Here is a 25,043-nt window from a genome sequence, read left to right as displayed (position 1 = left end):
CTAATATAAAATAGACCTGATGTTATGAGGAGCTGAAGCTGAGTGTGTGTGGGTAATGCCCAAGTGTAATGCTTAAATTGTGATAGTGAAACACAAAGGGCCCACAAATGTTGGTAATGAATCTACTAAACTCAACTTCAGAATAATAGTGTCCCAGACTGGTCAGCTAAAATGAAGAATCTGTGGTTGGAATTATACAGACACTTCTAACTGAACAATCTGGCCCAGTAAGGAATAATGGTATAGTCTGACTGCAGATTAGGTCTTGTTTGACTGATATTACTCTCCTTTCCCCCAAATCTCCCAAGGATATGCTCACTAAGCCTTAAGATAAAGCTGACACAAGTTTAGGTAAGTTTCAAAGATGTAATACTACTAGGCTTAGGAGGGAAGCAGGGTATCAATTGAGGAAGGAGGGAAACAGGAGATTCTTAATGTAAGCTAAATGATGAAAGGTGGTGCTTGAAGAGGGAATGACCAGGCTTGTCAAAAATCAATTGCTGGCAGCCAGCTGCCAGCCTGGCAAGGCCAGACAGAGTTCAACCAAAATGAGGTTGTTCACAGCTGAGAAATATTGTTGCTTTCTGCTGAAGTATGAATAATGAACAATGAACAAGTTGTTTGGCACAAAGGTATCACAGGATATGAGGCTATAAGTTTGTTAATGCAGGTTGCTGGCAATTCAAGTTGACCTAAGGCCTACCCAAACCAACCTCCCACTCCCACAGCCAATCTCCAGATTGAGATGAGATTTCAGTTCAAAACCTCCCTTATATACCTGAGCTACTAACTGTCTTGGCACATGGCACCTCCTGCCAGTCTCAGCTCATTCTATGTTCTAAATAGACAACTGTCCATCATCTTGCTCTCCATGTTGATTTGCAAAATATCATTACACACATCAGTAGCTATAGTATAAAAGCTCAGTATGTAATCTATTTTTCTGCATTGGTTATTTAACTTGGACAATCTCCAGTTCTATTGGGAGTTATTTACAGATTTTTGTTTCTGGGCATTATATACAGATATATTCTGAAGAAAAATGCTTTAGAATTCTCTGACTTGGTGCCCATTTTTTTGTGTCATGGGCATATGCATTTCTTTCTGGGTCCAGGATCCTGGGCATTTATCCAGGCAAGGTGATTTTCATCTTTTGTGTTCACAGGAAAGCAGAATTTCCTTATAGGTGTCTGCTCATCTATGTGTTTCTGCATTAGTTTAATGAGATTTCAAAGTAGATCCTAACCTGGTCATGCTGACAAGGTTTAATGGTTCTTGAGTTGGCTTTAGTCTGATCTGCTAGACTTATGTGTAAGAGTGGAATTCAGAGAGACCAAATGAATCTGATAGAAAAGAGAGAAAGCAGAGGATAGGATATTCATAGGGAGAGTCACTTGTGTTACCTAGTTTTATTAGCACTTAATTTATATGCAGGCCTGACAAGGTGAATTAGGTGATACTCTTATCTCGTGGGAAAATATTTGAGATATCAAACACACATGACACACATACAGCTTGCTGGAAAGGAAGGTCAGGATAAAATTGTGAAAAGCCTTGAATACAATAATAGTAATTACATTGATTGTGATGTTTGGTTTGCAAAGTAATTTATATATATTAATCTCATGCTATTCTTACAATAATCCTATGAAGTGAAGTATTTTGGGGGAAAACTATACAAATTGACATAGGTAACTTGGTGAAGAAATTTTATCTGTCCTTGAAACTAGTTACCTCTGTAATGTGCAGTTGACTAGGGCATTAAAAATGTGACTTGCCTAGGGTAACATCTAGTATGGAGCTAGAGTAGTCCTTCTGGTTCCAGGACTTAGTTTCTACCTGCTATACCATGCTGCCTCCTTTTTACAGATAAAGAAACTGAGATTCAGAGTAGTTAAGTGATATCAGTAGTAAAAAAAAAAAAGTATTAGCCAGGATTAGAACATAGATCTTGTTTATTCTAAATTGAGCATCCTTTTCACTAGGAAAAGGCTTTATAGTATCCAAACTCACCTTGCAAAAGAGCTGCAGCAAAAGGAACTAAGCTCTCTTTCTATTATGTCACGTGTCATCTTACTTCAACTAGCTAATCATAATGTAAAACCAATAGGGAAAAAATTAATTTTATTTGGTCATGGCTAGCTATTCAAAAATAATAAGAATTAAAGATGATATTATTCCCATTTTGCAGATGAAGAAACTAAGGTAAAGAGGTGAAGTGACTTGTCCAGGGTTACACAGTTAACAAGTATCTGAAGTAAATATAAACTGAGCTTTTTTGGACTCCAGGCCTGGCAGTATTCACCATCTACCTGCCTATCATGTCATCATTGTAATTAAAACCTTTGATATTGTGTTCTAAATCTCTAATAATTAGAGAAATGCAAATCAAAACAATGCTGAGGTACCATCTCACACCTATCAGATTGGCCAATACGACAGTAAAGAAAAATAATAAATGTTGGAGGGGATGTGGCAAATATGCTTTGCTCAACAGTGTCCTAGAAAATGCAAGATGAAAAATGTTACAATGCCAACTCTGAAGTAGCATGCATATAATTGGACAAGTGTACAAAAAAGTATAATATACATTAGAATATGTGATATCATGTTTTTCTTTTTCATTTCTATTCCCATAGTTCTTTCTCTCAATGTGGTTAGCATTCTTTCCCAAAAGTTCTTCAGGAGTGTCCTAGTACGTTGGATTGTTCTATAATGTTTTACTTTCTGTGTACAATGTTTTCCTGGTTCTGCTCATTTAACTCTGTATCACTTCATTGAGGTTCTCCCAGATCATATGGAAATTCCCCATATCATCATCATTCCTTACAGCACAATAGTATTCCACCACCATCATATACCACAATTTTGCTATTGAGGGATACCTCCTCATTTTCCAATTTTTTGCCACCCCAAAGAGTGAGGCTATAAATATTTCTGTACACATATTTTTCCTTATTATCTCTTTGAGGTACAAACATATAATTCCAAATTGCCTTCTAGAATGGCTGGATTAATTCATAACTGCACCAGCAATGCATTAATGTCCCAATTTTGCCACATCCCTAACTACCTTGATTCTAATTATATATGGGTATGTGATTTGGGGTTTAGGCTTTAAAAGACTGCTCTATATAAAAATGAATAATATGGAAATAGGTATCAAGTAATAACATTTGTACAACCCAGTAGAATTGCTTGTCAGCTCTGGGAGGGGGAAGGAAAAGGGGAAAGAACGTGAATCATGTAAACATGGAAAACTATTTAAAAATCAAAAAATTAAAAAAATAAAAGAGTAATAATTAAAAAAAACCCTTTGATATTACTTTATTTTTAACACCCTTATTACTTAATACTCTTCTCCATTCCCTATGGCTAGAAAACACCAAATTGCTGGTCCTTACTGATCTCAGACACTTGGGACTAATGCAAATCTCAACCCATTTTGCCTCAGTTTCTTCAAAAAATTTTTTTCAATCATGTCCTACTCACTATCCTACAGTTTAGTCCTGTTCTTTGTGACCCCATTTGGAATTTTCTTGGTAGAGATACTAAAGGGTTATACATGACTATAAAAACTACTGAACAAAAAAATTTGTCCGATAAATGAAATTATCTATATTTCTACATGATCTAACGTTTTCATTACTAACAATTATCAGTGACTATAAAAATGGCATTTTACTCAAGGGCATCAGAGCAAATACTCTTAAAAAAAGACCCTAACCAAAAACAAACCAGTTCCAAGACAGAACAGAAAGGGCTAGGCAATGGAGATTAAGTGACTTGACCAGTATCATATAGCTAGGAATTGAGGTCTTTGAACTCAGGAACACCTATCTCTAGGCCTGGCTCTTTATCCATTGAGTCACCCAGTTGCCCTATTTTTTTTTTAAGTTTAAATGTTTAGCAAAACTTAAGTTATAGAATGCTGATGAGGAGTCATCATCCCCATATTACAGATGGAAATAATTGTCTCAGATGCTAAGTAATTCATTCAAGGCCACTTAGAAAATCAAGGATAGATTCAATAGACCCTAATTCTCCTAGGTTCCAGAAAAACATTCATATAATTAATGAAGCACAAATGCCAAGAATGGTCCCTTCCTGATTCTAGTTTTTGGCTGACTGCCATTACAAGTTTAAAGAATCTTTTCTTTTAGCCTCCCACATCCAGGGGGTACAAGAGCAATAAAGCTATTTTTTCTTTTTCTTTTTTTTTTTTTTTGCTCAAAGGTGACTGTTTCAATAACCTACTTGTACACCAGGCAAGCACCAATCTACTACAACTCATCAGTTCTATTCTTTAAGCAGTAAGTAGGTGAACTATTTTGGGAGAGTTTATTTTAGGAGAAAATATAAAACAGGATATATGATTGAAGTACTCAAGAGCAAAAAATTACACACTGGTTACAAAAGTGCCCAATACTCATGCAATGTTTCATTTTTATGTATTATTGTATGTATCATGTATTATTTCATTTTACTTCTTAACATTGTTAAAAAGTGTGATAGTTTTGAAAATGGATGTACCAGGAGCAAAAATGATATTAAAAGTTATGGCGGAGCCTAGGACAAATTAGGCCTACTGAGGAAAAGAAGCCAAAGATATGCTTGTGAGTTTGCCTGAGACTCTTGACAAGGCCAATCTTGGCTTATAGCACAGCTATTCTCTAGGATGTAACTTAGATAAGAAAGGATTCCTCCCCCAGTACAGTCATCAACAAATCTTGAGTCCTTCCTCATTCTGAAGAGCAAAGAAGTCTTTGTAATATCATGACTGTAAGAACCAGACCTTCCTTTCCCTATGTTACGAAGAATAGATTCACTGCTACTCTTTCTCAATTTGCTTGCATCTATAGAGGTGCCCTGGAAATGTTCTTGGATAAAGTAATTTCATAAACAATATTCTGTGGGAAAGCAACACAGTCTTTCTCTTTGTTATAATAAAGGGAGATCATGGAGCACATGCATCTTTTCATCTGGCCCTTGCTTTGTTATCTTCAAATTTCTCTTTCTCTCTCCTTTTTTTTCTCAATGTTGGAAACTTGGCACTCTACATTATAGTGTCCATGACAAAGTGAAAAAAGAATTCAAAGCATTGCAAGACTATTAATTATGAGTGATAAGGAACTCATTCTTAAATTACCTTTCATCATTTTGATAGTAATTCTGTAACCAGTTATCTTTTTATTTATATAGAATCTATAACCTCATAGTAGGTACATTATGAGCAAAACACAACAAAACTGTGCCTTGAATACAACTAGTAGTCTTTTTCCTATTTCAGATTTTTCAAGATATTTTTCAAGCTATTAAGATATTTCAAGTAAAAATAATTTTAGACAGAAGAATGGATTTTTTTCTAACTTTTGGAAAAAAGGATTTTAGGATTGCCTTCTTTTTGAGTTTTTTTTTTATGTAGTGTTTCAATAATTTTTCTAGTTTATCCTTCCATTGAATTTGGAATATTCTATATTAAGGATTTCTTAATATAATTTCCTAATATTAACACATAAATTTATTTTAAAGTAAATACATAGGGCATATAGCCTTTTAGTGTTTATAATACTATAACTAATATTAATAAACTACTATGTGCTAGATACTTTACAATTGTTATTTCACTTGCTTCTCATAACAATCCTGAGAAGTAGCTGCTCATTCACTTTACAGATAAGGAAACTGAAGCAAATAGGGATTAACTGAGTCTCCCAGGATCACATAGTTATTATGAATCTGAAGTCACATTTGAAGTCAGGTCTTCATGACTCCAACCCCTGATAATCTATCCATTGTACCTCTTCCTTTTATGAACTTACTAAAGAACTGAATGGTTGGGAAGTAATTTAAGATCTGAATTAGCTATTTTATTTAAGTTAAAAGAGAAGCAGCATGCAGTAGTAGAGTCAAGCCTTGCCTCTGACAAATTTGAGTGACCTTGGACAAATCACTTAATTTCTTGGTTATCTACTCTACTCTGTACAACATGAGTTATATTAGTAGTTGCTGACCTGCACTGGTGGAGGAAATTTCACATTGGGATTTCCCAACATAGTGAAGTCACAGATTCAGAAAAATGAAAAAAAAGTCAAACTACTTAGAAAGTTTATTATATCAAAGAAGGAACAGTAAACAGAAACCTGAAAGACAGATTGATAGTTTGAGCAAGATATATACAGCTCTTAGTCTGAAATGTATTGTATCTTGTATCTAATTTCTAAGCAGGGATATTTTGGTTTGCATCTTGAAAACATACATGTTTTGGCAAATGATGACATGGCTAAGTGATGACTACAGAGAATTCTAGGTAATGAAATAAAGTTCTGTTTATAAATATATAGAGGATATTAACAATGAGGAAGAGGATTCATCAGATAAATCTAGGGAAATGCTGGTAAACTTTTTAAAGACTTTGTGCTGTTCCCTCTGCCCCCTTACTCCAAACAGGGGAGAAAATGTTCTCATTGGACTGCTAGGCAGAAGGGTGGTAAAGTGAAAAAAAATGTCTTCAGCATGGTGGAGAGGGGGAAGGGAGCAGCTCTCCCAGTCCCTCTGCTTTCTACTAATGAATTTTGGTGGATGATAACTTGCATGCTCACAGAGAAGGCTCTGTGTGCCCTTTTTGGCATGCATGCCATAGGTTTGTCATCATGGGTCTAGAGTATGACTAGAACAGATCATCAGTATTAGGCTACCAAAAAACTTATAGCAATAATTCACTTGCCCTTTACCTATTAAAATACCTATACTACCTTATCTGATTTTTATTTAAGCTATAAAATAAAAAATTTAAAATTAGGACTATAGTCAAGAGCCCGGGATTAGTTAGTCATCAAGTTACAGTGAAGAATGCTTTTGTTCTTGTACAGTTGTCCTTCACTATGTTCATTGGTTCACTTATCATGGTTTCATTGTATAGTGGGTTTAAAAAAAATCTAATTCTGTATCATGAATTTTTCCTATATTATTTATGGTATTTTGTGGATGAATACCATACTGTACACAATGGAAATGCAGTATGCTACTACCACTTGTGCAAGTTTGCCAATGTGAGATTGTACGCATCACACTATTGCCTGCTGGAATGAAAGGTGACCAGCCACAGCTATGTGTTCTGTATCCTAGGCGCTGATTGGCTCAGTGACTGTAGCATCAGTCTGTTTGCTCTCTCAGTACTTCATGGATTTTCACCTATTGCCAGGGTCTCTGGAACATAACTCGCAGGATAGGTGAGGGATCACTGTACTACCATCACTTGATTAAATGTTCTAGTTATTTAACATTTTATGGCCTCAATTTTGCCATCTCTAAAAAGGGACATAATGACTACCACTGCCTCCTTTGTAGGATTGAAGTAATGCATATAGGTGCTATTTAATTGCAAGGGATTCTTGTTTGTTCCCTTTTTATTACTGCAAAATGTATTTAATATAAAAAGTAACAAAATTTACAGATTCCTAAGGTGGTTGGGAAGGTTGAAGTAATCATCTATCTAGTCCAATATCCCTGGCTTGGCAAGGTCATATTCTATTTTAATTTTTCATTTTTTCCCATGGATACATGATTCTTTTTTTCTTTTTTTAACCCTTACCTTCCATCTTGGAGCCAATACTGTGTATTGGCTCCAAGATAGAAGAGTGGTAAGGGTAGGCAATGGGGGTCAAGTGACTTGCCCAGGGTCACACAGCTGGGAAGTGTCTGAGGCCAGATTTGAACCTAGGACCTCCCATCTCTAGGCCTGGCTCTCAATCCACTGAGCTACCCAGCTGCCCCCTGGTTACATGATTCTTGTTGTCTCTCTCCCCTGTCCCAGAGTTGACAAGCAATTTCACTGGGTTATACATATATTATTACTGAAATCCCATTTCCATATCATTCATTTTTGTAATAATCTTTTAAAACCAATACCCATATAAATGTTGTTGATATGGAAAAAAAACACAGAACTCTTAAATAGTCAGAAAAGCCACTCTTCAACTAAGGAAAGAGGTACATGGCTGAGTTAGGCCTCTACACAGAGCTGTGCCACACGCCTACACAGAGTCTGAGGATTGAACTCTGGATGCTCTGGTCCCTTACCCCTGGGAAAGCCAACTGCCTTAGATTGGACAATTCTGAGGAGCCATAGAATTGGAAAGCTTAAATACTTTTCTAGGGAACATGGCGACTAAGGATGGAGAGGGATAGTTGGTTGACTTTGCAATGGTAACAAAGGAAAATGGAGTCCCAGACAGGAGTAACAGTGAGGGGCTTTACAAAGGACACAAAAAGGGAAAGACCCTGATCAATGACACATGTAAAACCCAGTGGACTTGGGACATTGGCTGGGGGTGGGGAAGGGAAGGGAAAGAACAGGAATCTTGTATCCAAGGAAAAATATTCTAAATCAATTAATTAAATTAACCCTCCCTAACTAAACTCTTTTAAGGCCCATTGTTAGTCTGAGGCTAATGAAGTTGGACTTTCCCTCAGGGAGGAATTATATTGTGACAAGGTTGAACATGAGACCTTCAAGCTAAGTAAACTAGGGTTCTTTAAGTCTTTCTGAGCTACAAGTTTGGGGGCTTCTAAATCCCACGGATAACGTGATAAATCACGTTTTCTTCTGGATTTCTACTCCCACAGTTTTTTCTCTAGCTGTGGATAGCGCTCTTTCTCCTAAGTCCCCAAGAGTTGTCCTGGATCATTGCATTGCTTTTAGAAGCAGAGTCAATCACATTTGATGGTTGGCAAAGTTATATTCTTAAATAACCCATCAGAAAAGAGGATTTTCTATTACGAATAAGTCTTTATGGAGAAGCCTTAAACCAGTCCCAACATTTCCAACCCTTATAGTTAATCCCTCAATGTGCTTTCAGCCATATTAATAACAAAAATAAAATATAACTTTATGCTTTATAATTATGCTGGGAAATGAACCATTTCATTCAAGCCCTGGTATAGAAAACGTTTGCAAACAATTTTCTTTGTTGTAGCTTCCCCTTTTCACAAGTTTTTTTTTTTTTTTCTGGCATAGATTCAATGAAAAAAAAGGTTAAATAGGACTAATGACCAACATTTCCTTTAGATACAGGAGCCCTGCAGTAATTCTCCGTGGCGTGTTGGTAATGGTGCAAGAAGACATTTTTCCCATGTTTTAAAATAATTTGAGATTTAAAAATAAAAAATAAAAAATCCCCTTTCATCTGCCTGTTTCGACGCATACGCCGCAGCGGGGTTCGTCGCCAGACCCGCCACTTCCCGCCAGCTCGCGGGGGTCAGGGCGGGCTCCCTTCCCTGACCCCAACCCACCCACTTCCAGGGCATCCAAGAAACAAAGGGACCTGCAGCTCTGTGGAGAAGAGCATGGGGAACTTCTGCCTACCATCCCGCCACCCGCTGGCCTCCCTTGGAAGCGATATATAAAGGTCTTTCCAAGAACCGCGGCCTTCATTTTGGGGCTGTGTCCCAGGCGCTGATTGGTCCTGGCGCGACGCTGCCTTGTGACGCCACTATCCCTTCTCCGCCCGTCCCCCCACCCTTCGGGAGGTTTCGGCTGTTTGTTCAGAAGCAGCTGAAACCGGTTTCAGACTAGCCGTTTCCTCCTTCTCTAGGCTGCCCGGGGGCACCCTCGAGAAGCGCTCTCGCGGCTGCGGCTGTGACTGGACGGTGTAAGGACTGGAGTTAACTGCGCCAAGCGGATTTTCTCCTCCTCGGTTCTTTGGTTACGTAGGGAGCTTGGAACCTGACACTCTTACTGCGGCAAAGGGAGCAGAGGCAGCGGAGGCTGTGCCGGGCGACGCTCGGAATCCGTTGTTGCGAGGTCCCCTCCCTTCCTCTATTCCTGCTCTCTCTTCTTCCTGGCTGGCGCCCCTTCCTCTTTCCCCCTCCCCCCTCCCTGACAGGTGAGCGCGCGGAGGCGGGGATGGTGATGGGCAGGGGGGGAGGGGGTACCCGCGCGGCTAGCCGCAGGTGGGCAGGTGAAGCGTTGGGGAAAGGTGTCAGTTGAGGACTGTCTCGGATGGGCTTCCGGGGGTCGCGTCCTCACCTCATTTCCTTGGTCATGGGAGAGGGAAGGAGGACGCGTGACGACGAGCCTGCTGAAGACCTGGGACCCTTTTCCCCCCTGCTGTTCTAAGGTAGTGGTACTGCGGCAGAGGGGTGGGTCCCTCACGGAGGCTGGGTGAAAGGAAGAATGTTCTCTCCGGGTGGGGTGGTGGTACCAGGAGTTGGGGTGAGTAGGAGTCGTATGGGACTCTGCGGGTTGCCAGCCTGTGAGACCGGACTGCCGGCTCCTCAAGGAGTTCTAGGTCTGGGAAATCTGGGAGGCAAGGGTTTGGCACCCGGTCTGAGGAGAATTAATAGATTCAACTTTTGTTTTGACTTTTCTTCCTAAACGGAGAACTGGTAGATGAATCTGCTTAATCACGGTCTCCCGTGGGTACTGCTCCACAGCACTGCTTTATCCTGGGCTTTCTAAATAACGCCCGAGTTGCCAGATAATCAATCTGTCAACAAGCAATTTTAAGCGTTCACTAAGTGCTAGGCTTTGGGGAGTGTATGTACAAAGAATGAAACAGATCCTATCAAAAAGCTTTTTATTCATGAGCTTCTAAAGTTGTTTCCCATATTCGTAAATGAGCAAGCCTCTTCGCCTTTACTATTTATGGTAATGTTTGTCCTTTTTAACAAAAATATAATTTATCAGTAAAGCCCTGTATCTTAAGTTTTAGTTTGAGTCAGTTCAACGGACATCAAGTTCCTACAATGTGTACACAGGATCAAGGGCCAGGATGGCGACAAACTCAAATATTCTCACCCCCCAAGGAATTTACATTCTCTTGGAAGGTTAAATGTTCACATTAAACCCTCAACTTTTTTTTAGTCATGTTAATCTGGAAAGTTTCTTTTAAAAATTCATTTTACCTTAGCGAAAGGAATTGGTTATATAGTACAATTTCGCATTGTATGATTCTTCAATGTAGATATTAGAAAACATATTCTGGGCTCAAGTCTTTCGAATAATTTGAGGTAGTATTCTTTCCAGATTAAAAGTTTTGCTTCTAGAGTGTTGTAAAATGTCAAACACTATTCAGTTGGATTATTTTGTTACCTTTCTGTTATGTTTTCTAATGTAGATTAAATAAAAAGTGACTGGCCCAGGTTATACACCCAGAGTAAGGTGGAGTTTGAATAGAAGTCTTTCTGACATTTCTCTCCATTCTCAAGTCTTCTTTCATATGCTTTGTATAGGCATTTTAGGAAAATTTATCGTGGGATAGCACTTTCTCCAGTTGTAGAGGATGGATTGTAGAAATTTTTGAACGATTCTGAAGCCAGAAAAATTTACCTGGTGAAAACTTAAGAGAATAACCAATTTCACAAGGTAATGACAATTAAAATTTTGTCATATATTTTGCTGCCAATTTATTTGAATTTTAAAAAATAACGTGGCAAGCTCTGGTGAGTTGAATAAAGTATAAGGTGTTTCCCTTTCACTTAATTTTTTTCTATTTAAAAAACATTAATTGGTGGGATACATGAAGAGAATACCCTTTGCCTAAGGTGAACTTTTAATGTAGATCTTGGGAAATTCAGTTAATATAAAAGTTAAAGTAAAAATGAGGACACCAAACATGTCTAATCTTTTAAGGACTTTTTTCTTGCAGTATATGTAGTTAGACTTTCCAGCATCCTGTCTCCCCTACAATTGTGATGTTTTCTTGAAGGGAAAAACAGGGAGGCTTTATAAAATGCCAGAAATTTTTTGTACTAGTAGTAGAGGTCATTTTGGGTGAGAAAACTATGCAGTTAAATACTGCACCAGAATTTTGGCTTGTATCCATGGTTATGAGTACAGTGCAGTACTGGAGAGTGGCTATATGTTTAGAAATATAGGTAGGGAGTTTTGGGATGAGATACAAACTAAAACTTTGTTCTTGGAATCTACAGTAGAAAGCCAAATAGAATTTATAATTAATATTTGTTTATTTTTTAAAACCCTTACCTTCTGTCTTAAAATTGATACTAAGTATTGCTTTCAAGCAGAAGAGCAACAATGACACTCCAGTTAGGGTTAAGTGATTTGCCCAGGGCAACATAGCCAGATTTGAACCCAGGTTATCTTGAAGTCCATTCCTGGCATTCTGCCCACTGAACCACCTCTTGCTGCCCCTATAATTACTGTTTAAAGAAGCAGTAAAATATACTGGAAAGACTATTTTTGAGGCAGAATACTTTGATTTAAGTCATAGCTCTAATATTCACTGGTACTTTGACTAATAGAAAAAAAATCATTTTACTTTTGTGAACCATAATTTCTTAATTTATAAAATATTATCTCAAAGATTAGCTATGGAGAAAGCACTTGTTATATGCATAACCTTATAGAAATGTAAGCTCAGGAGGTTATTGCAATTATCCAAATATTATTTTAGATAAGTGAGTTCCTCAAATCATTTTGATTAAGGAACTAAGTCTCCAACAATCTTCTGGTTTTTTTAAAATTTTTTTTTTCCTAGTAGACTTTTTACTGGGATGAGTTTGCACTATTGTGTGCAGTTCTGATATAAACTTTCACAGTTCTTATTGTACATAAATACTTCAAAAGATTCATGGTTTCATTCCTGTCAGAGAAGGGAGGAATTACTCTACAGCCCCTTCATACTTTAAAAACAGTTTTAGCCACATAGATCTCTGTGATCTCTGTGAAATAGATCTCTGAATTTTTAACTATGGACATACATCAGTAACTGGGTACACACTCTAAACCTTTCCTTTGGTACAGTGTCTTAGAAATTTTGCCCTTTAGGAATAGCTTTTGAAAACCTAGGATTATCTCCATGCCATAATGAGGACTTAAAGGACTTGAGTAAACGTACTTATTGTAAATTACTTAATTTATATTTTTGGTTTTGGTTAGTTTGACTCATTTCTTTAGAGTTAGTTGTCTCTAGGTGGACTGACAATTTGAGATCTTTTACTAAATAGGACCTATAAGTCCTCTTTAGTTAGTCCTATAGACTTGACACTGGCACATAAGGTGACTGCTGGAGGTGCTGCCACTAAAAATACAACTTGGCCTCCTTTGTAGCTATTATTTTAGCTGATACTAGCTAGTGTTAGCTATATCAACAACTACTAAGAGTGAGAAGGGGAAAGAAATGTAGATCTTGCTTAAGAGACCAGTTTTCATGCAGAGGATCTCAGGAACATAGATCCAGAGAGTCTCAAAATCTCAAAAGGTCATCTTGTTATTTCTGACTGTTCAAAAAACTTATGTGCATTCAGTACATAGTGTTTACTCTTAGAAATAAAATATATTAATAGCATCTTTTATTTCATTTTGGAATGAACTCTTTATTATCTAGTTTTTCCTCCAAATAATTAGTTCTTTTTTTTGATTAAGACTGGAATTGAAATGAAATTCTGCAAGTAGGGTAATAGTAGCCCATGGGCCTATAAAACTTTAAGTTTTGCAAAGCAAAAAAACAAAACAAAACAAAAAAAAACTGTTTATAACAGTCCAGTGTATTAGTGCCAAGTGTTATTTAGACTTTTAGAGATGTTAAGGAATTTGTCTACATTCCCATGGCATTTATGATGTTGCCAAGCTAACTTGAGAATATTCTTGTTCAGTGTATATGTTTTTTATAGATATTCATCATTTATATACACAAATTTTGCCTATAGTTTTATTAATATACAGTTAGATGTAGTTACTATTTAATGAGAACTTGTTGCAACACTGCATGTAGTAGGGATAGTTGGGTGTCTGAGTGGATAGAAAGTCAGGCCTGGAGAAGGGAGGTCCTAGGTTCAAACCTGGCTTCAGATAATTCTTAGCTGTGTGACTCTGGGCAAGTCACTTCACCCTCATTGCCTGACCCTTACTGTTTTGCCCTGGAACTGATACTTATTGATTCCAAGATGGAAGCTAAGGATTTTAAAACAAAAACCAAACCCCCAAACTGCACGTGCTGTTTGTAGGAAAGTAATATATAGCAATATCAATACTTGGGAAATTGAGAATAATGGTCCAAAAAGAAAATAAATCAGGGCATTAGAATGTAATCTGGATATATTGATGGAGAAGATCATCACACTTATAGATTAGTCAAAGTGATTTTTCTAGTGGAATTAATACAAAATATTCTGTTAAGTTCTTTATAACTAATAAAGAGGAATAGGTGAGATATCTTAGGTGGAGGAATATGAGATATACTCATGTTTTAAGTATTAGGTTGAAATTTCTCTTTTATTTGAAATTATTTGCAGATTGAATTAGTAGAATTCATTTTTTTATCTTTAAATTTTTTTTCTCTAGAAGTTTCTAGAGCATGATTGATTTAGAGCAGTGATTCCCAAAGTGGGCGCTACTGCCCCCTGGTGGGTGCTGCAGCGATCTTAGCAGGGTGGTGATGGCTGCACTTTTTTTTGTATTACATTCTATTCTGAGTTCAATAAATAGGTTCATAATTTCCAGGGGGCGCTAAATAATATTTTTTCTGGAAAGGGGGTGGTAGGCCAAAAAAATTTGGGAACCACTGATTTAGAGCAATGAGAGACCTTACTTAAATTTAAATCATCTAGTATATTCTAAACTTGAGGCATGTGATCTTTTAAAAAATGTCTGTTTTGGATAACTTTTTCACTTTATTTGGCTTCTTTTGTAACAGTATTTTGAATTAGGCTTCATAGTCAAAATCCAAGTCAGAAAAGGCCTTGATCTAGTACAACTAAAAACCCTTTCGTGTTTTAATATAGTTGGAGTAGAGTTGCATTAAGAAAAGTTAGTAAATTAGTAAATTACCTGCAAAAGTAGAGTTAAAAATTTTTAAAAATTGGTAGATCAGATAAATATAGTGGATTTCCAACTATAGTGGATTACCCCCCAAAGTAACATACATCTGTGGAAGTTGTAGTTGGCTGCTATATTGTCCTGTCCTCAGTTTTCTTACCACTTCCAAGAAATGGAATGTCAAAGTTCTGCAGTTGAGGGGAATGTCAAGGTATCAGTAGAGAAATGTTAATAGATTCTGTATCTCCAGGTTTTAGGCCATATCCTGACCAAAAGACTCATGATGGAGAGACCCCTTATGTAGTGGCTAGAAGATAAGAGCAGAAACCAACATGTTGTGTGAGAATTTGTTTTTCATTCTCTTTATGAATTCCTACATCAGGACCCTGGATTAGAGAGGTCCCAAGTCCTATATATCAAAAGAGAATTGATGCACCAGACTTTTGAATCACAGGCACTGTCCAATCTCCTGCATTTTGTATTTTCTTTGTCCTTAAAAATCCCAAATTTCTCTTCTGCAGAATTTAATTACTAGAAAAGGATTCTTTTCTTGCCTATTGGATCCCCATCACATGGGGCATTGAGGAGGGAAAGATAATGTGATGTATACCTTTTAATTAGCTATTTTCCTTTTCAAGATATCTTGGGATATTCAAGGGAGGGGGAGATGAACAATGAAACTCTTTATTGATCTGCCTGTGGGGCATTTGGGGTCTTTAGTCATTTGAATGACCTATCACTTTATTGGTTATGCTAGTAAATTTACTAATTTTACTAAATTTTACTAAATTTACTAATCAGTAAATTGATATTCTTATCCCAAATCAGTCTTTCAAAATAATTTTAATTGCAATAGTTGAGAATAGTTGAAGGCAGAGATTGGTATTAATTTTGAGAATTCTCCATAATTATTTAGTGATACAATTAGATTGAATTTATCAAGAGAGCATCTCAGAACCAGACTGTCAGCATTTAGGCATTCATTTGGCAATTGTATGGTTTAGAGAGAAAGGGTACACCTGTGCCTGTGTGTACCCGTGCATGGGAGTTTGTGTGTGTGTCTGTGAGAGAGAATTTGATATTCATTTTCCTAGTTGTCTGGTATAAAGATCTTCTCAGGTTTTGGGATCTCAATAGTAAGCAGAAAAAAACCAAAATAAAATACCTTAGAGGATACTTTTCCCAGTACAAGAGTTATATTAAAAAGCTGAGTTTTATTAATATTTTTATATTAATTGTGCATAAAATGGTAGAAAGAATACTAGGGGACAGAGTGGTGAGATCATAGTGCTCTAGACAAAGTTCTAAGAGATAGGTATGAGAATGGTAACTGTAGAAATGGAAGGGAAGATGTAGATAATAGAAAAATTGCATAGAAGTATTGTAAAGATTTGGTAATGTAAATAGATGTAGGTAGCTAGGAAAGAAAGAATAGAAAAATGATTCCCTCTTTATAGCTCAGTGAGAATTGAATAATATTGATAGCACAATTTGTAAAGAGGAAATTGGAAAAAGTGACCTGGGAGATAGAAGTTGTTGAGTACTAACTGTATTATGTCTTAAAAATTGAATGCCACCATTGATACCAAGTTTGATTTGTTAAACTTAGAGCATTATGTAAATAAATATTTTTTCATCTCTTGCCCTTTTACTAGATCAGAAACATCTTTTCTTCTTTAGTTCTTTATAGTAAAATTGCTTCCCTCTGTGGTTCAAAGTTGTTTCAGAAAGATAAAGTAGTGGAGATGTCAGAAAAACTGTTTAACAAAGGAGAATATATGTGACAGAATCATCACACTTTCAGTATTATTTATAAACATATCCATAAAGGAAAGCTAGGAATTTTAATAGTGTAAAACTTGAGATTTCTATTTAGTATTTTTAAAAATTCCTGCTTCTAAATAGTTCAGGATATTATAGTCTTTGAAATTAACTACTTGAGCAAAAAATTGTTCAATAACAGTTCATCTCTCTAATGAATTTTTAAAGCTGATTATAAATGATCTATCTATAGCTAATTTAACTATACCTAACATTTTCTTGTATTTTATGTTTTTTTCTAGTTCAACATCCTAAATAAATCTGCCAAGATGACACTTTCTCAAGTTACCTTTGAATTAAGAGGAACTCTATTTCCAGGTATTGAGAAGTTTTATTTGTTCAATTTTTACAAGCATTAGCATCTTCATTCTGAAGTATTTTAAACTATAGAATTACTAAAAAAGAAGGAAATTGAGGGTGATATATATTTCAAGTATTTTGCAAATTTTTTTTTGTACTTTATTCTTTGAAAACATTTTCTATCACCAAAAGAGGGAAGGGAAAATAAGTATTTATGTAGAATCTATAATGTTTTAGGCCCTGTGTCAACTGCTTTTTGCAAATATCATTAGTAGAAGTAGTAGTAGAAATAGTGATACTAACATTGATATAGTGCTTGCTATGTGGCAGGTATTGTACTAAAGGTTTTGAACTCAAGTCTTACTGACTGACTCCAGGCCCTTTTCTCTATCCACTGGGGATATGGATGTGAATACACATATTCCTGAGGATAAGCATTATAGATTGATTAGAAGCTCTTATGCCTAATTTATCATGAACACTTAAAAAAATTTATAGGCACTGGACTTAATAACTAGCACCAATAAGATAATAAAGACTGGAATTGATTTAATAGGAAAATACACATCTCTGAGTTATCTGTCTTTGCATAGTTATATCTTCAACTCGTAGTGAATATCTGCATTGGTAATAAACAAGAAAGAATAGTTATAAGAAAAAGAAGGTACAAAACTAAGATTTAACCCTAACTTATTTAAGAAAGCTATTGAGGCAGCTGGGAGGCTCAGTGGATTGAGAGCCAGGCCTTGAGATGGGAGGTCCTGAGTTCAAATTTGGATTGAGACAACTTCCTAGCTCTGTGATCCTGAGCAAGTCACTTAATTCCCCATTGCCTAACTCTTACCGCTCTTCTGCTTTGGAACCAATATACAGTATTGATTCTAAGATGGAAGGTAAGGGTTTAAAAAAAAAAAAAAGAAAGGTATTGAAAATTTAAAAAGGGAAATGAACAACAAAAATTAACACTAATTTTAATTTTATTAATAAATTAAACCAATCTAATTGCTACAACCAGGAGACCAAGAGGCCAGAAAATACCTTAGGTAGCATACATTTGATTTTCTTGCCAAAGAGAGATGACTATCAAAAGCAATAGTGGGTTAATGCAGTCTCTGGATGATAATCTTTTTTTTTTTTTTAATTTTATTTAATTGATTAAGAAAATTCCTACATGGTTATATGATTCATGTTTTTTCTCTCCCCTCTTCCCAGCCTCTCCTGTAGCCAACACACAATGCCACTGGGTTTTACATGTGTGATTGATCAGGACCTATTTCCATATTATTGATATTTGCACTAGGGTGATTGTTTAAAGTCTACATTCCCAATCATATCCCCATTATTGACCCATGTGATTAAGCAGTTGTTTTTCTTCTGTTTCTACTCCCATAGTTCTTTCTCTGGATGTGGATAGTGTTCTTTCTCATAAGTCCCTCAGAAATATCTTGGATCATGGCATTACTGCCAGTAGAGAAATCCATTCATTACATTTGATTATGCCACAGTGTATCTGTCTCTGTGTATAAGGTTCTCTTGGTTCTCCTTTCATGCTGCATCAATTCCTGGAGGTTGTTCCAGTTCACATGGAATTCATCTAGTTCATTATTCCTTATAGCACAATAGTATTCCATCACCAACAGATACTATAATTTGTTTAGCCATTCCCCAATTGAAGGGCATCCCCTTATTTTCCAATTTTTTTGCCACCACAAAGAGCGTGGCTATAAATATTTTTGTAAAAGTCTTTTTCCTTATTGTCTCTTTGGCGTATAAACTCAGCAGTGGTATGGCTGGACCAAAGGGCAGGCAGTCTTTTAAAGCCCTTTGGGCATAGTTTCTGGATAATCTTCTGAAAAAGATAATGGATGATTTATGAAGCAGCACTATCCCAAAACAAAGAAGTAATGAGGGGAATAAAATCAGTCTAAAGAATGCTTGGCAAGATATCCAACTAAGTGAAGCCATTTTAACAGCCTGTTTTTTTTCATCAAGGTTCATGGAAGCATCACATAATCCTTGAGGTGATTATACAAGGTATAGACATTTTTTGCTGAAGAGAACAAAAATTAGAAAAGCAGGCAGATTGGATCAAATATATTCAGAAAAGATCTATACCTTTAAAATGATATTGAGAGACCAGCATTTAAGTTTAGTAGAAAGAGGGGAGGTCAAGTATTACATGCTTACTATGTGCCTGGAGCTTTGGAGAGGAAGAAAAAAAACACTTGTCAGAAAAAAGAAAGGCAAAAACAATGTTAGAAAAAAGTGCTAACTTTAAGGTACTTTGTTATAAAAGTGTTTCCCATCAGTTGTATCATTCAGGATTCCTTGGAAAATATAGCAACAGCAATAATTATGTTTAGGAATGCGTAAATGGAATTAGCTCATCCTCATTTATTGTTAGACTCTAGCCATCAGAAATAATGTCACCCCACCCAACTTAGAATTAAGTGGGAAGGGGAAGGTCTGTTACCCACATGTGATGGTAAGTAACAAATCAAAAACAAGGGATGGGCAGTCCAAAACAGTGTTGAGGCTGTCATTTGTCCATTTGAAATTGGAGGTGGATGCAGGAAGTGACGAAAGCTGCTATCTCTTAAATATGATGGTAACTTCCTGTGGAGGCAGTGGGCGTTTTGAACTTGGTATAGAAGGATCTCTGGTGGGACCCCTCTGACTGCTTCCCTATGAATTGTCCTGTGGGTAAGTTAGGTTGACTCTCTCTCTCTTCCCTTGGCGTTTCTGGAGGCTCTACCCTCAGGGAGGCCTCTCTTGCCTCTCTAATTGTAAAAGGCCTTGTGGTTAGAAGCCTTGTTTAATTAACCTCTGTGCCCCTCTGCTGGGGCCTCTAAATTCTTACCTGGTCCGGGCCAGAGTTTCTCTCTATTTCCCTACCTTCAACCTTCCTAATTGTAAATAAATCACCATAAAGTCATCCTGACTTGGGTCTATTTTATTTTGAAATCGAGTTAGTCGATTTCTGGCAACCATACCTTAATTATCTTGTTTTCCCCTCTTATAGGAACCACTTGATAAATAACATCAGGAAAGGTATAAAACAGGATTATGCATGTTTGCCAAAAGTATGGCAATTGTGATTGTAGGTGATCCAATGCAGAGTCTAGGTCAGGGAGAGAGATCCCTGTGGATGAAGTTCTCCAGGTTTCTATTTATGATGATTTGTGTTGTGTTGATTGCATTAATTCCAGAACATTTCAGGGCTTCCAGGAAGATATTTGTAACTATGCAAAGGGATTCAACCTATCTAGCCACATAATAAAGACAAAACTGATGAAGAATATCCTTTGCCCAGATTTTAACATGTATTTGAATGGCTATCTATTTAGAGTTTATCCTATAGTTTGTGTATTTGGATTGGACAAAAAATAGACTGATAAAAATTGAAAAAAGAGGACGAGAATGGGCTAGATTGCTTTCAGCAAATTACAAAACACTTTTCCTGACCCCAAATTATCTATAAAAATAAGGACCATGTTTTCAGAACAAATTCCCTCAATATGGTTGTATGACAGCAAGACCTACAAAGATACCTGCTCTGAAGAGCCAAAGATGAGCCTTACATGGTGGGTAATGAAATGATGTGTGTTGGGTTTGAGCACTTGGCAAAGCATAACCTATGAGGAACTCCAAAGAAGAAGAGAAAAGAGTGTCATTAAGGAAATTTTTGCCAGAGAAAATGAGCAGGTTACATGGCAAGGATCAAAGGACATTAGGTGGATAGCAAGAATATACACCACTGTTTCATTCTCTTGAGAGGTTAAGAAAGGCTTCAATACTTTGGGTGGAATCTCTTCCCTGACCTTTCAGGAAGGAGTGGCATGTGGATGGATTATGACCTGCATTGTTTGAGGGAACTCCCAAATTGATGAGATCACAGATCCATTTGAGTATCTTCCTGAACCTAGCACAGTGCCAGCCATATAGTATGTAAATGTGTTGAGTGATTGCACTCTGTTTTTCTATAAATCATAATGTTTTCTATAAAGAGAAAAGAGAGAATTGGATTAGGTAATCTCAAAAGTCTTTTAAAATTCCAATCTTTTCATTATTCCATAACTATTTCTTTCCTTCAGTTATGTTGTTGAACGTTGTCAAGACACCTAAGATCATTTAGGAGTATTAGAGTCTTATTATATAGCTTAGAGGGAAATGGCCACTTTTCCTGTTTTTCTTTGCTTCTTATTGACAATCTTTTTAAAAAAAAAAATTCTGTGATGATAATATGGGGAAAAAAAGACCCCAGTCTTAGTAATTGTAGTATAGGAAGTCTTCACTTCTATATCAGTTTATATTACTGGAAATGGTACTTTAAGTTGAAATAATATTAAGTCAAATCTGATTTTCCTACTATAAGAATAGGGCTTGTTTTAAAATTTGAGGACCTGGTGGCTATTTAATTTGGAGAAATAATCACATGTACATCATTGAAATTAATTACTTCAAAAAAATCCTACTTCCTGTCTTAGAAATGATTTTAAGTATTGATTCTAATGCAGAAGAGTAGTTAGGTCTAGGCAGTTTGGGTTAATTGACTTGCCTAGCATTGTCACACAGCTAGGAAGTGTCTGAGGCCAGATTTGTACCTAGAAACCTAAGAGTTTATTGCACTGTCCTTTTTCATTAGATTTTACTATTAAATGCTTAGAAGAATAGATATTTAAGATCAGATTGTTGATTGTCTTTCTAACTTCAAAGTGAGGATAAACTGTGAAAAGAGGATTATGTTAACCTAACTGCAATAGACTACTCTTTTTTACTTTCATAAACTAAAAATTGAGGTCACACCTGTAATTTAAATTAACTAGTTATTTATAATACTTTCTTCTAGGGGAAATTTTTGCAATATGTGGAGATTGTGACACTTTGGGAAACTGGAATCCTCAATTTGGTGTGGTTCTTCACCCTGAAGAGAAGCCAAATAATAGGTAAGTATGAGAATATTAATATACTACAGAACTTTTCATTCAGATTTTTAAACTGCTCGAAGTATATTTTGTAAAATATTTTCTGAACAATCACACAGGCAATCAGCTTCTCAATTTTTATAACCTTTTTTCTTGGAGATTTCAAAGGCAGGTGCATGCTTTTATGATATGCTTCCATGGATGGGCTGTATTCCTATTATCAAGAATCCAGTCTTAAATAAAAGCTTATTGTTGTGATAATACATGTATAATCCAGTTCAAATTGCTTATTCTCTCAGAGGGAGAGGGGAGGGAGGGAGACAATTTGAATCTTAAGATTTCAGAAAATGTATGTTGAAAATTGTTATTATATGTGATTGGAAAAATAAAATGTCTTCGAATTAAAAGAAAATGCTCATTTCTAGCTGCAGAGCGATGAATTTTTTTGGTCATAGAAATTCTGGAAGATTTTTTTTGTCAAGTTATTAGAGTAGGTAGGTAACTTTTACATCAATGAAAGGAATGATCATGCCAAATACATCATTGAAGTATGAAGTATTTCCTTTAGTTCTAGAATACAATAACTAAAAGAAACTCAAGATTTGGATTTTGAGATATGAGTTTAGGATTACAAATACCATTTTTAGTAGTTATGTTTGATTATACTCCATAAATAAAGTTTCATTCTTTAAAATTTAAAGAGAGCTTAATTTTGTAGCCTGATTTTTCAGAATTAGATTGAATAAAGACCCTGTTTTTACATATGCTCTAATAGTGCAATATCTTCTATCTAATCTTTATTTTGCACATCTGTCTTCCATTCATTTTTCAAAAATCTTGGTATCAATACTGTGTATTAGTTCCAAGACAGAAAAGTGGTAAGAGATAGGCAGTAAGGGGTTAAGTGACTTGGCCAGGGCCACATATCTGGGAACTGTCTGAGGCCACTTTTGAACCCAGGATCCTCCCATTTTTAGGCCTTGCTCTCAGACTACTGAGCCACCTAGTTGCCCCCCTCTCATTCATTCTTCACCTGTGTAATGTCGTCAATGACAGTTAAAAAGAGACATTAACATTATCTTTGCTGTTGTGCCTGAAGAATCACGATATTTTTTCCATTTGAATTTCAGCTGAACTTTCTTTATGTGTGTCTCCCTCATTAGGATGTAAACTCCTTGAGACCAGAGACTGCCTTCCTTAATTTGTATTCCTAGCACTAAAAGCAATGCTTTGCTTATAATATGGTAATCATTTAATAAGTACTTTATTCATTCATGCAGAAGGTGCACATTGTGTGATTCATGCCTCTCATTATTTTAGAGAACTAGAATTAGGTGTAAGATAGATCCACAAAAAATATTATTCAGCAAATATTAAGAGCCTACCTACCATGAGCTGGGCATATAAAGACAAAAGTACAATTTCTTACATACAAGGAGCTTACATTCTTTTGGAGAAAAACAACATGTACATAGTTAAGATAAAATATGTACAGAATAATGTAAATAAAAGATTCTAGAATTAAGCATTTGTAAAAAGGATCATTAGGACATGAAATAAGGAGTGTAGTAGAAGAGTAGTAATGCTTTATAGTGTTAAGAAAGCATGACGATTCTGTTGGTGATTGAGTGGTTAGGTTAAGCTCTTAAGGGGCTTATTATTTCTTTGAATAGTGTCTTCTAATCTGTTTATTGCAGCCATGCAAATTGGTATTGTTTGATAGAAAAATATAACTAGTATAGTGGTTTCAGTTTGGTCTTGAGGCTGGAAAGGCCAGATTCTCAAGGAAAATACCATACCAGTGTTTTGTATATGTGTGTGCATATTTTAAATAAGACATGAAAAAATTGATTTCTTATCAAATGTAAGTAAAACATAGAATAATATAAAAGTGAAGTCAAAGTAATGTCTCTTTATATTTTGTCAACAAAATTCTTAGACTAGTGTCTTTATAAGCTGAATCCTAGTGATATTTCAATATTGATAATATTTCACATTTTTATTAAGAACTGTAATATTTCAAGTCTATCTAATCTTGGCAGCTAGTACTTTTTGATTTCTTAGGGTCTTCAGGGTTAAGTGACTTCCCCTGGGTCACACAGCTAGTGTCTGAGACTAGGTCCTCTAGACTTCAGGCTTCGTACTCTATCCACTGCTACCTAACTACCTGCTACTTTTGTTTTTCATCAGTAAATATTGTTACTCTTGTCATTAATCACTGATTTAATTTTTATAATTTGTATCATAATTATTTATTGCTACTATTAATAATAGCTGATCACTTTAATATCAGATTTTCAGAGGATTGAAAAATATGTTGTATACCCTATCTCATGCCATAAGACATTAAATGCCTACAACATATGGAGAATTATTCTAGTTCTGGGGAAGAAGGCAAGCTCCTTCTGGAATTCAGTCTAATAAGAGGATAATGGTATATACATAAAAGTCTAGTAAGAGGATATAATACCCAAATAAGTTTAATACAGATAACCAATTTCTGGAATCATACAAAATAACCTCCTAGTGAAGTAAAACCTTTCGGATGAAAAGTTACCCCTGTGTTCTCTCAAAGCTTTTTAAAACCAAGGCATTCAGGAATATGGAAGACAAATTGTCAAGTGGCAAGAGAAAGTAGGGGAAAAGGATCCACATTTATATATCATCTACTGCAGTGGATCCCAAACGTTTTTGGCCTACCTTCCCCTTTCCAGAAAAAAATATTACTTAGCGCCCCCTGGAAATTATGAAACTATTTATTGAACTCAGAATAGAATATAATACAAAAAAGTGTGGCCATCACTGCCCCCCTGGATCGCTGTAGCACTCACCAGCGGGCAGTAATGCCCACTTTGGGAATCACTGATCTACTGTGTGTCAGGTCCTTATACTCTGCTCTTTTTAGAAAATGTATCATTTGATCTTCACAACAATCCTGGAAGGAGGAGCTATTATTACTCCCATTTTACAGTTGAATGGAGGCAAGCAAGCAAAGTGATTTACTTGATATCATAGAAGCTAGTAGGTTCTGAGGCTGGATTTGAATTCAGGTCTTCCTGATTCTAGTCCTAGTGCTCCACACCCAGAGCTCTCGGCTCACCTACTGTGATTAAGAAGTATAGAAGTAGATGTAGGCCAGTTGGATACTTAGGAACTAAGCTATCAAGAACTAGTTTAAGGTACTCATAGAGCACCTCCTACTTGCCTCCAAAATA

At 36.1% G+C, this 25,043-nt stretch overlaps 1 protein-coding gene across 1 annotated transcript in view; it reads left to right on the top strand.

The window, feature by feature from the left end:
* The first annotated feature begins 9,953 nt into the window (after positions 1–9,953).
* Positions 9,954–25,043, top strand: part of GPCPD1 (glycerophosphocholine phosphodiesterase 1) — a 99,629-nt gene continuing 84,539 nt past the window's right edge. The window contains exons 1-3 of the mRNA XM_044663394.1: positions 9,954–10,121; positions 16,846–16,921; positions 21,753–21,849. Coding sequence (XP_044519329.1) covers positions 16,873–16,921; positions 21,753–21,849 — 146 coding nt within the window. The 5' untranslated portion in view covers positions 9,954–10,121; positions 16,846–16,872. The remainder of the gene's footprint in view (positions 10,122–16,845; positions 16,922–21,752; positions 21,850–25,043) is intronic.

The sequence above is a fragment of the Gracilinanus agilis genome, chromosome 2, assembly GCF_016433145.1.
Source record: "Gracilinanus agilis isolate LMUSP501 chromosome 2, AgileGrace, whole genome shotgun sequence".
In the NCBI taxonomy this organism is placed as follows: Eukaryota; Metazoa; Chordata; class Mammalia; order Didelphimorphia; family Didelphidae; genus Gracilinanus; species Gracilinanus agilis.
This window is presented reverse-complemented; position numbering and strand designations above follow the sequence as displayed.